Source organism: Lagenorhynchus albirostris, chromosome 2, assembly GCF_949774975.1.
Source record: "Lagenorhynchus albirostris chromosome 2, mLagAlb1.1, whole genome shotgun sequence".
Classification (NCBI taxonomy): domain Eukaryota; kingdom Metazoa; phylum Chordata; class Mammalia; order Artiodactyla; family Delphinidae; genus Lagenorhynchus; species Lagenorhynchus albirostris.
Window position 1 is genome coordinate 178,476,720 of NC_083096.1, and position 13,082 is coordinate 178,489,801.

The 13,082-nt window shown below is 36.0% G+C and overlaps 1 protein-coding gene across 13 annotated transcripts in view; it reads right to left on the reverse strand.

The window, feature by feature from the left end:
* KIF1B (kinesin family member 1B) overlaps positions 1–13,082 on the reverse strand; it is a 148,685-nt gene that overhangs the window by 101,464 nt on the left and 34,139 nt on the right. For 12 of the 13 annotated variants that reach the window (XM_060141477.1, XM_060141483.1, XM_060141480.1 and 9 more), the window contains 5 exons: positions 8,696–8,772; positions 7,780–7,959; positions 5,453–5,518; positions 1,764–1,942; positions 1,071–1,182 (listed from right to left, as the gene is read on the reverse strand). In XM_060141477.1, the coding sequence (XP_059997460.1) occupies positions 1,071–1,182; positions 1,764–1,942; positions 5,453–5,518; positions 7,780–7,959; positions 8,696–8,772 (614 nt within the window). The remainder of the gene's footprint in view (positions 1–1,070; positions 1,183–1,763; positions 1,943–5,452; positions 5,519–7,779; positions 7,960–8,695; positions 8,773–13,082) is intronic. The other variant, XM_060141481.1, reaches the window with a different exon arrangement.

Below are 13,082 nucleotides of genomic sequence, written 5' to 3' on the forward strand. Positions count from 1 at the left end.
TTTCACATAGCATGTTCCTTGGTGCCATTCAGACAAATACTGACTACTAAATGACATTAATATAGAACCTCTGGCTAGGCAGTGTCAAGTTATTTGATCACCTATATGAAGAGTGTATTTTGAAAAATAATCTTCAGCTAAAATGAACAAACAAGTCACCAACTAAAAGCTGATTTTAGTTTTTAGTGATATCAGCATCACAAAGTACTCAGTTTATAAGGCAAGATCTTTTATAACAGCCACGACAATAAATCTAACTTCAGATTTAAAAATCCAGCTGCGTGCTACTTGGGAATGTAGGCAGAGTAGAAATCAACGTAAGTCTATTATTAATAGTAATAACAATAAAATTAACATTTATTGAGTGGCTACTCTGTGCCAGGCACTAGTAGATGCACTTACCCTACATTAATATTTACTCCTCTTCACCAATCCTATGAGGTTAGAGAAACTGAGGCACAAAGACTAACTTGCCCAACATAACACTGCAGAAAAATGGCAGAGCTAAGATCTAAAGCAAGCAGTTTAATCCCGAAGTCTACTAAATTTAACCAACCACTGTAGAAAATGAGAAACTAACAAGCACAGGTATTTGACGAACATCAGAAATGCTGTGCAGTTATTTTTTTCCCAAGAATAAAATACATATTGTCTGCTTAACTGTTTGCTTAAACAGTTTAATTCCACAGTAACATTATCAGAGCTCAAAAAACTAAAATACACATACCAGAGAAGTTAACAAGGTAATTAAGAGATTCTAGTCAAGAAGAAAAGGAAGGATCTTCTTCCCCACAGAACTGCTTAACTCTATTGCATAGAGCAGTTTTTGAGACTCAAAAGTCTTGGATTGTTTTTTCTTAACCTTATTTTATATCTTGCAATTTCACTCAAGAACCCATGCTCAAAACTGGTTTAGAGTGGAATAAAAATGACTAGTGGAAAGTATAAAATACCCTTCATTAAGTAAAAGGGCAACTTTCTTCCCTTCCACAAAATCAGAAGGTAGCAGGAGGGACTTCTGAAAATCCCCATTCCACACAACTCAAGCCCAGACACTGAAGTTCTCCTACCTTCTCAGTGGAGAGGTTGGTTTCAGTATCATGTTTCTTCTGGGTGAAAACAATGGTAAACACAGCATGGGAACGGCTACTTGTTTCATTCATGTTGGTAGCTGCCACTGTCCTAAAAAAACATAAATGTGACCACATGACAATGGAATCCTTAGATGAATGTTAAAATGACAATAGCCTTCAAATTATAAGCATAATAATCACAAGCGACAGCTTTAAACTTATTCAGATTACAAGATTGTCACTTACACAAAATTGCTCTCAATATACCTTATCTGTGAACTTATCAAGTTACCTGCCAACTCCAAAGGCACCCCATCAGAATCATTCTTCATACTCCAGCTATACCTTTAGAAACCACCAAGGCATTTGATTTTTATTCTTTATTAGGTGCTCAGTTATTCTGGAATCAATTACTACCATAGGCATGTGATAACCAACATTTTACCACAACTTGATGAAAACCTAATAGTAAAACTTAAAGTTCTAACGTGTTTCAGCAGTGCATTGTTTGGATGAGAAGGATACCAAATATGTTGAGGACCCTGCTTCTCTAGCATAGCCAAAGGATCAGAGGACTCCACAGTGAAAGCAACTTTCATAGTTATAAATGTGGTCTCAAATCCTTAACCAGGAACAAAAGGCCTCAAAATATACCAAAGACCTCAGTCATCAGTCTATTTCCTACCATACCTGGCTTTGTTCCCAGCATCCATGAGGTCAGCAATGTCTGTGTAGGAAGTTACTGCCAACTTTGACAGATCCTCCACATATGGGCCAAGAAGTGGATGTTCACGCACACGCAAGTTACCCTTGTTTTTTGGATTCAGCAAGTCTCGTACTCTTTCACAGTAAATTTCCATGTAGCTCACCTAGGAACATATTATTAAAGTGATTTAGAGGACTTGGAAAAAGTTAAAAAGATTTTAAAATCTTTTTATCTTTTCACCTTTTATTAAAAGCTCTACAATTAGAGATCAGTAACCTTTACAATATGAAATAACAATTCCAGTCCCTTTTATTCTATTACCAGTAACATAGATACAACTGAGTAGGTTAGAACCAGCCTTCTGACTTTCTCAGGAAAGAAAAGGGGGTAAACAGGCTCTCTCAGCACACAATAGCTGCTACTTGTCTTAGGCAGAAAAAATATCATTTTTAGTAGTAACTTATCAGTTATTAGTGTTTCGGATTTTTTTAATGCATGCTGTTGTCAATAATTGGGGATTACCATGAGGTTACTCCAAAAGCTTGGAAACAAGATTTCTATTAGTGTTACAACCAAGGAACAACATCAATATTCCAGAGCAGGTTAGACAAAAGAGATCTGCGACTCGTACCTTAAGTCTGGCCACATTGTGACCAAACATATATCTGTCAGAAGGGGTAAGCGTTGGTTAGTGTGGAACCTGATTGTTTGGGAGGACCTATCCAAGTCCCCCGGGGAAAGGGGAAGCCACAGACAGTACACTTCAGGAATTCTTGTCCCATCAGCAAGAACATTCCTATCATGGAAAGGGATGTATTTGACTATCATTTCTTCATCTGAAGCAACTGAACATTTAATTTGTCTAATCAACTCCTCTCCAATTCCATACTCACCAAAAAAAACAACAGGGTTCCAATAGAGGTCTGCCCACAGGAGGATAATATACCAGTCTTGCTAATGTGAGTGTTCTGGTCAGGGTAATATTTATTCCTCATGGGAAAGTAACAAACCAACATGGTGGTTTCCTAACATCAGTCAGATGAGCTTCACTCAAGAGTCTGGCTTTGAAGGATCTACAAGATCAGACCTCTAAGCAACCAAGCCTCTGAAGTGGGAAAAATTCACCACAGTAAGCCTCATCACAATGCTTCCCTAGGAATAAAACACTTCTGTGTCACTGCGTTGTTCAAGCATACAATGTAACTCCTGCATTCTTCAAGTTTAAATTTCTAGAGAAACATTTTCAGAATATCTGAAATAAACCTATCTCCATTCCATTCTCTTTCAGTCTGCTCTGACTATATTTATACTGTATTTTAAAATCAGTTTTTAAAATACTGAAAACCCTCAAAAGATAATTGATCTATTACAAGAATAAAACAACAGGACAACAAATATTCTTTCTTAAAGCAGGTTATCCTACATGAGAAATTGAAATGGCAACTTTAATCATTCTCGTGTACTTAAAACTTGTACATACAATCCTGAATCCCAGGAAGATACTATATTTTCTTGGAAAACTTGCTGTCCCTTTTCACACAGGCATGGTACTAAGAGGACCCAAATAACCTGAGTAAGGTTGATGTGCTCTGTTACTTACTCTCTAATATGCAAAGACATCACTACTTCTGAACCAACCATCATAGACCCCACTTGGCAAATTCAATTCCCTGAGCACCATCAGCTTCTAGACACTTTATAGACACTTGGCATACATCAGTAAATAAGGATCCCTGCCCTAATGAGCTTATGATTCTAAAAGGGATACTGAAAATAAAAAACAAACATAAAAAATAAGTAAAATATTATAAAGTAGGGTAGAAGTGATGAATACTATAAAAAAAAAAGAACAGAGCAAGAGAGGTCAGGAGTGCTGGGGTAGAGGGCAAGTTGCAAAATTAAATAAGGTGGTCATGGCAAGCCTCATTGAGAGGGTATGATTTGAGCAAAAGACTTGGAGGTGAAAACTTAGTCAAAAAGATACTGGGACTTCCCTGGTGGCAAAGACTCTGAAATCCCAATGCAGGGGGCCCGGGTTCAATCCCTGGTCAGGGAACAAGATCCCACACGCATGCCACAGTTAAGGAGCCTGCTTGCTGAAACTAAGGAGTCTGCCTGTCACAACTAAGACCCGGCGCAACTAAATAAATAAATATTAAAAAGAAAAAAAAAAAAAAGACATCCAGGAAAGAAAATTTCAGGCCAAAAGAAATGTAAATGAAAAGGCACTGAGGTAGGAATGTTCCTGGTGTATTCCAGAAACAGCAAAAAAAAAAAGAAGGCCAGTGTGGCTGCAGCAGAGTAAATAAGGGAGAGAGGCAGGAGAGGAGGCAGAGGTCCCACCAACGTGAAGAACAACAAAGTTGTTGTTCACACTGGGATTAGGGACACACTGTGCACTCCAAATAAGCCTGTGAACTCTGAATAATATGAAAGAAAATGGCAGCTTCTTTTATTACCTATAAGCTCAAAAACTTCAATCACATTGTCACTCTCCCTATCCTTTGAATTTATTTAAAATTTATGATATTTTAATAAGAATGATTACTAAAGATCTACTGATTTTCATTTGCTATACATTTAATATTCAAAAAAGAATAGTTATAGGATGAGACAAGCTATTCAGAGAATTCATTTTAACAAAACATATTTTTAGAGCAGCACATTCCCCTTTTGGTACATCATAGTTACCAGGCAGAATTCTTTGAAATTTATACAACACTTTAAAGGTAAAGAAAAAACCCAAAGCAGCTAAGTGGATCAACTAAGAATTGCATAAGACCTATAGAAAGTCACAACATATACATTTTTAAAAATCTAGAAGTCACTTAAAAAACAGACTGATTTCTCAAAACAACAAGCTCATGTTAACAGAATGTTTTAATAACTTCAGCTACTATGAAACTGAATACCAAAAATGGGGATGTGTAAAACAACAGCTTCATAAAGCACTTGTACAAAAAAGTGGAAATGTTTATCAAATAAACTAACATATATAAATGTAATTCTACAGACCTCTTCTCAAAAGAACTAGGGTATATACACTGAATGGAGAATAACTTTCCAAGATTGTAAACAATTACAAAGGGGAGAAGAGGAGAAGAGATTTGATTACATATATTTTAAAAACTTATGCCTGTCAAAAGTCATTATTAATAATATTAAAGGGGGAAGAGTTCATGCAAATGAATAACAAAAACATTGCAATCCCAAAATATAAACAGGCATATACATAATTTACAAGATGTTCAATCACACTGCTAATCAAAGAAATTCTAATTTTAAAAGTGAGAAAATTTCCCTTATTAAATTGGCAAACATTAAAAAATAAAATTACTAAACGATGACGAGGACACAGTGGGTGCTTACACCCTCCTGATGGAACAGAAAATTGGTATAGCCTTTCAAAAGGCCATTTGGCAATTCAAATGTACCATCTGACAACCAACATACATAAGAAGGAAATAACTGAAAATAAAGCCACAAACTTATGAACAAGGATTTAATTGCAACATTCTTCATTATAACCAAAACTTAGAAATAGCCTCAAAGTACAGAATTGGGGCAATGGTTAAGTGATCTATAGCTCAGTCATAATTAGGAACCATTGAAAAGTAGCATTTGAGGGAATGGAGCACAGAGGACTCTGTTTTCAATCCACAGTTTTACGCACCTCCACAGAGTAAGACATTTCTTCGTTACAGTTGTCATTGATTTTCTCAAATAGTTCTTCACATAACTGTAGAAACAGAATGAGAGGCACGAAGAGCATAAATCAGAAGTACTACATTACCCATGCGTGCTAAAGGGATTAGCGAGATCCCCTTTCTCTTTTTTTCTCTAAATATTAATGGCATCAACATCAAAGGTAAATGCTTTGAATGAAATAAAAGGAAAGTTTTTAATACATTCTTCTCATCTAATCCCTATTGTCCCTCAACAGTATCACCTCAATAATGTTTCCTTAGAAAGAAAGCCACATATAGGGGAAGAGAAGGGATTATGTCTCTTCTATTGTTATGTCATTGATTTTACTTCATGTGAATTCAACTCTTCATATTATACTAGAATTAACTGTGACTCAACTATCAGTATTATAATTGTAGGAGTAAAACTACTATTAAACTGTATTTTGCACACTTATTTATCATGACATAAATTGTATTATATGTTCTGTTACTATATACATTGTAAATTCATACATATATGCATAGAGAGAATATACACTATTTGAAAAGAGTAATAAATAAAGGTATTTTTGAGAATAATTTTGACTCTATAAATTTTTCCCCTTTACCTCTGCCTTAAGATTCCAATCCCTTTTATGAGAGGCTGTTCCATTACACAGTGACATTTCTAACAGAAAACAATTTTTCTAGATCAGGAAAATTATAAAATTTCACTCTCCCTATCCTTTGAATTTATTTAAAATATGTGATGTTTTGAATAAGAATAATTAAGAAAAATCCACTGAATTTTCGTTTGCTATATATTTAGTATTAAGGCAATCAATATACATTTGAAAAATGAACTATATGTTCATGAATCTCTAGAAGTCTAAATAGAATTTAAGATGGATTTTAAGTAGCAGTTTCTAAAACATAAGTCTTCTTAAAAATTCATGCTTTGACATTAAAACAAAATATTCAAAAATTCTACCAGAAAAGAGATACATATGTAACTATACAAGAATTCCAATAACAAATAAATTAAAGGAAATAGAAGGACTATTTAATATTACTTGCTATATCTACAAACAATTATTTTATTGTCAAAGAAGTTAATACATAGTAGTAAAAGCAAAGACTTAGACCTGTGCTTGGCACATTATGAGTGCTACATTTAATGTTTCCTCTAATTAGTATTATAATTATTACCATTACTATACACAAAGAAGGACAATTCCCAAATATATGTCTTAATACAGACATTACCTTTTACGTTTAAAAAAAAAAATAGGGACTTCCCTGGTGGTCCAGGGGGTGAGACTCCGTGCTCCCAATGCAGGGGGCCTGGGTTCAATCCCTGATTGGGGAACTAGATACGCATGCATTATGCAAATAAGAAGTCCGCGTACTGCAGCTAAAGATCCTTGCGTGCCGCAACTAAGACCTGGCACAGCCAAAATTTTAAAAAATATATTTGAGTGTGTGTGTGTGTGTGTGTGTGTGTGTGCGTGCATGCTAGTATGTTCATTTTTTCTGAAAATGTCCTAATCTTTATTAATAATAAGCATTTCAATTATATAGCTGAATTTAAAATTATAATCCAATAATCCATTCAAAAAAGTAGATATTGCTCCCTTATATATTTTATTTTCAGAATACAGCAATGGCCACACTAGGCCTATAGTAAAAGAACACTTTAAAATTAATCCCAAATATCATTAATAAAAGCAAACCATGTTCCTGTTACTAGCAAAAGAAGTTCTTCTTAAATGTACCTGTGTCATGACTTTTCTCCATTCCCAAACAATACAGAATCAAAAGACTAACTGCTCTTAAAAAAGAAAAAAACCTCAGACTGTTCAAGCTTTAAGTGATAGAATTAATTTAACAAGATAAAAGGAAAGGCAATCAAATAAGGCAATCAAAAAATAAAAACATATTCTTAAGAGGTGATCTATATATGAACTTGGGGGAAAAAATCAGACCAACAACACTCACCAGGTGTCCCCAGGATTCAGAACAGAGCCTGACACATACTATCACTTTTTAAAGAAGCTGATAACATTGTTCAAAAGATAAAGTAACATGACATTGGATATACAGCAAAACCTTTACAAAAAGTCAACTTTCCCACCTTTAAAAACAGACATGAATACATATCAGTCTTTTCCATCAGACTGTTAGCTCCTCTCAGGGAAAGAGATTTATCTTTGTGCCTCGCATACAATAGTCCCTGAATAAATGTTTGCTAATAAAAATAATTGTTAATGCAATTGAGGACTAAGAGTAATAATGAACAGAGGTTTTTCATTCTTGTTTTTTTGTTTTTTACCTGTGGAATGATGCCAGCCTGGCTTTCTTCTTGTTTACCCATCATTGTATAAGACTTCCCAGCACCAGTCTGCCCATAGGCAAAAATACAGACATTATATCCTTCAAAGGCATGTAAGAGCATTTCCTTTCCAATATCATTGTACACACGGTTTTGAGATGCAAAACAGGGATCTTCGGGCTGTAAGGATTAAAAGGAAAAATAAATGGCATTTTATTCATATTGTTTCCTATGCTTATTTGATTACTTCTATAATAAATAAAAGTGTTTGAAATCAGAATAATCACCTAAAATATATTTTTAAGTCCCTCCTACATATAGTTTATTTTTCCCATTAAATGCACACACACAGAGGCACTATTAGAGACATCCAGGCCAGCCATACATAAAAATATCTACATGAAATTATCTGACATGATTACATTTCATTTTACATAACCTTGAAAGTATTACTCTTCCATTCACAGGGAGCTCCAAGAAAATTTTAAGTGGAAAATGGGGCTGAAAGATCAAAGATCAAGTCCACATACAAAAATATTTCTTTTAATTCGTTCCAGGTGGTGTGGCTATTTCTCAATAAACACAGCTTTCAGTGAAGAATGTTTTCCATCCCCTTTCACAGGCTCTTCCCTTGGCAATTAGGCTTTGCAATAGTTTAAAACATCTCCTACTCTAACACAAAATAGGAAAAAAAGAACAAAAATGCGCAACAAAGAGATGCAGAAGCAAACTCTAGTTTAGGAACAATCCCTAGAAGCCAGCAAGATCTGGGATCCTATAATGAGTAAGGGGATACTGCAAAGGGTCTTACTCTTCATTTCCCTAGATGTTGGTAATCTTTGCTTTCCCTGTGGACCTGCAGGCTCTTTCAAAAGGTTTAAAACCCACACTGTTCTACCACCATGAGTACACTCACCGAGGTGTGAGACCAGTAGGAGTAGTCAAAGCTGAAGGACTTTGGAGCTTCCTTTGGGTTCTTTGGGTTAATAATACCTAGAGGATGAAAATGTTTTGATTTTATAAGTGACTCAGTTAAATGTTTTTTAGTTCAGCATGATGTTATACTGTAAACTCAAAACATCCAAATCAGTAAATTCATACTACTGAATCTGAATTGGGCAATTGAAAAACAAAAATAACACATTTTTAATAGGTAGGATCTATATAGAGAATTTGAAAAGAATCAGACCAACAACATTCACTAGATGCCACCAGAATTTACAACAGAGCTTGGAACATAGTAGGTGCTCAGTAAATGTCTTGTGACTGAATCCTAGGTAAGTTAGCAGACAAAATTTGGAAATGGACCATGTTACTATTTCAAGGTGCTTCATAAGGCTTGAAATATTTCAATATATCAGAAATAAAAATTAGAAAATTACTGAATTAATCCAACCACTATTTAAAACAAACACTTTTTAAAGATCCTATCATCTACTTAAGAAAAGCATTTAGGGGCTTCCCTGGTGGTGCAGTGGGTGAAAGTCCGCCTGCCGATGCGGGGGACACGGGTTCGTGCCCCGGTCCGGGAAGATCCACATGCTGCGGAGCGGCTGGGCCCGTGAGCCATGGCCGCTGAGCCTGCGCGTCCAGAGCCTGTGCTCCGCAACGGGAGAGGCCACAGCAGTGAGAGGCCCGCGTACCGCAAAAAAAAAAAAAAGGAAGGATAGTTTTTGTGAAATCCACAATTGATAATAACTAATACGTAAGTTACTAGATATATGTATATACGTGTGTATATGTGTGTGCATGTATACACTAGAAACACAGACCTCTAAATCATCTGTAGAATGTCATAAACAGTAAAATTACTTTTGACTGAAAAGTATGAAGCCTCACTGTCCATATTAAAAGTGATTTCTCGGGACTTCCCTGGCGGTCCAGTGGTTAGGACTCCGTGCTTCCACCGCAGGGGCACGGGTTCGACCCCTGGTCGGGGAACTAAGATCCCGCATGCCACACGACATGGCCAAAAAATAAATAAAATTGTTTTTAAAAAGTGATTTCTCATGTGATTAACCCAGTCACATACTTCAGGGACTGACTGAATGCTGAGGCTTGGCCTCTCTTCCTCCCTCACACACACAAAGCTTTAGCACCTCATATTTCACACAGAATAGAATCATTGTAACATGTGGTCATGAAATCGCCTCAAAGCCCAGACCAACCAATCCACTTCTCTAAGGCAGGGCCACATCCCAAGCTATCTGAGATCAGGATTAAAAAATAAATCTGCCCCGGGCAGCTGTTGCTCAGGATACAAATAGCAACAGTTGCTACGGTGCTTAGCTCTCTCTCACTGGATTCCACGGGGTATGGCCACACCTATGTTCCAACCTCAAATGCTGACAGAGTATTAACAAGGCTCACACAGCACATAATCATGTGACAAGGAGACATGGTTCTAGAAAGAACATCTCCCCACACACAAATGGTAGCCTAAGCAAAGAAGTACACTTCTAAACAAAAGGCACTACCTACAAGATTTAAATAATAGCCAACATTCATGGAGCACTTACTCTGAGCTCTAAGTACTTTCTGTGCACAAACCTGTTTAATCCTCCCAACCACTCAATACGGCAGATGTTTTATTATCCCCATTTTATAAAGAAATCATCAAAAAGAGGTTAAGTAACTTACCCAAGGCTACAGAGCTAGCTAGTGGCGATTCAGGATGTGAGTTTGGAGTGTCTAGTTCCTGAGCCCAGTCACCCAACAATTAAATACTCCCTATATGCGGCGATCACCAAGGCAAACACGGTAAGGCATTTCTATGCATATGCATACATATGTGCATGTAAATGCACATTTATGACCACTGCCCCCCAAAACTGTATCACAGGCATTGCTCAGAACTCTCCTTACAACATCTGAAACTAGGAACTATGAGAATTATAGTTCCTAAAAGATGAAAGACCACACACAAACTCTACCAAGAAAACAGAAATTAGTGTCATACTTCGTGAACCAGATTCCAGGTTTCAGTGGCTCAGCAATGAGGACAATAACAATATATAGGGTATGACCTCTGAAGTAGACTTCATCACTCGAAACCACGGTTAAAATAAACACTTTCTAACCTTTAGGAAATCCGCTGTCATAAAATTTTTAAGCCGCATTTCATTAAATCTTTAGCTACTCACTGGTAGTACCAATTCTGCCAAGAACGATTTAAGAAAGGGCAAATTTTCAGATCCTACTCCTTTGTTCCCTTTTCTCTAGTAAAGGAAAAGAAAAACTATGCCAGCGAGTAACTTCCTTGATTCACACGAAATCCTTTTCCTCTTCCTCAATATACCCTTCTCCCAGATCTTTGAAACTTCTGAAACTAATAAATTTTCCTAACTTCCATCTTCAAAACCAAGCTGCTTTTTATTTTTATCTGTTTTTTTCTTTCCAGCTATTATTCATTCCACTCAGCACATGGATGCATGAATTCATTTAACAAACTTTTTTGGGGCACATTTGCTGTGTATTAAGTGTTAGATATACAAAGAAAGATAAGAAAGATACCACCTTTTTTCTTTTTTTTTTTTTTTTTTTTTTTTCCTTTTTTCTTTTTTATTGAAGTAACATTGGTATATAACGTTAGATAACTTTCATGTGTACAACATTATATTTCTACTTCTGTATACACGATACCAAATTGCCTTTTAAATAACTGCCTCCAGGCAACAAAAATATCTTTAACATAAATAAGTAAATCAAAATATAATTTTAAAGAGCCATTTATATAAGTTATGTGAAACAAGATGAAATTTACCCACAATATTTAAAAGATTTTCATTCCTAAATGAAAGATATTTATATTAAAGACACCTTGGAAAAATGCAAAATTCAATATTCTTGTTACCAGACTTAGGGGGGGAAAGGTGTAAGCAGAAAGACTCAGAAGGTATGGGTCATTTCTATATGTTAGAATGGGTGGCAGTTACAGAGTTGTTTTATATTATTCTTTATATTTACATATACATTGTATTATCTTGACTATTTTAAATATTTACTAGCAAAAATTTTTTTTAACTCCAAAACTCTGCAAAGGAAAAAAACTTATAAGGATAAAATATTAATGACAGCGCTTGAGCACATCAGAAGCCCATGAACTCCACTATTACTTGCATGGACAATGAATTAATATTTTCATATGTGCGAAAGGATTTTTCTTTCTGAATAACAGCTGTGATCTCACTTCCTTTAACCCAACTAAGAAACAGGATGTTTCCAACCATCAATAAAAATGGGGAGGGGGGAGAGAGAACATGTAATAGAAAGGGTATAGGATTTGGAAACAAAGGACCAGCATCAGTAAGAACAATTAAGAAATATATTTAGATTTAGGGAATTCCCTGATGGTCCAGTGGTTAGGACTCTGAGCTTTCACTGCTGAGGACCCAGGTTCAATCCCTGGTTGGGAACTAAGATCCCACAAGGCACACAGCGCAACCAAAAAAAAAATATATATATATCTATATATAGACAGATAGATAGATAGATAGATAGATATAGATATATATAGATTTAGATTTTTCTGTGACCTTGGGTATTGCTACACTTTTGTGTCCCCTCTAAAACTGAGGTAAGGGACTTCCCTGGTGGTCCAGTGATTAAGACTCTGCGCTCCCAATGCAGGGGGCCCAGGTTCGATCCCTGGTCAGGGAACTAGATCCCGCATGCCACAACTAAGAGCTCGCATGCCGCAACTAAAAGATCCCGCATGCGGCAATGAAGATCCTGCGTGCCGCAACCAAGACCCAGCCAAACAAATAAATAGTTAAAAATAAAACTGAGGTAATACCTAGTTCACAGGATTAAATGAGTAAAGCACTATACAAATGTTAATTTTCAAAAACACGTATTTTATCTTGTTTTAAATTCCCCCAATGTTTGGTGGGTATGATAACCATATTCCGTGGTTTTTAAACCAAAGCAAGGAAAGTTCACTGATAAAATAAGCTAAAGCATAAGAATTCTACTTCTTGGCAAGAGTCAAAATACTACATTGGAGTCCTTTAGATGTGCCATCAAATCTCCGGTGCTCCTACCACATTAAAAATCCCTTCAGTACATGGACCATGTCTTACGGACCCTCTACACTGCCCTACACCAAACAGGCACTCAGATGAGTGTGCTCCACAGGTCATGTGTAATTTTAATTTCATTAAATCTTGTACCATTTTCAGGAACCTAAAAGGAAAAACCAAAACAGTATATACCTATGCAATATATACATAAAATACCAGTAAATTTTATTAACTTTCACAGTAAGAATATAGAGAGAATTCTATCACCGAAAAGACTGGGCA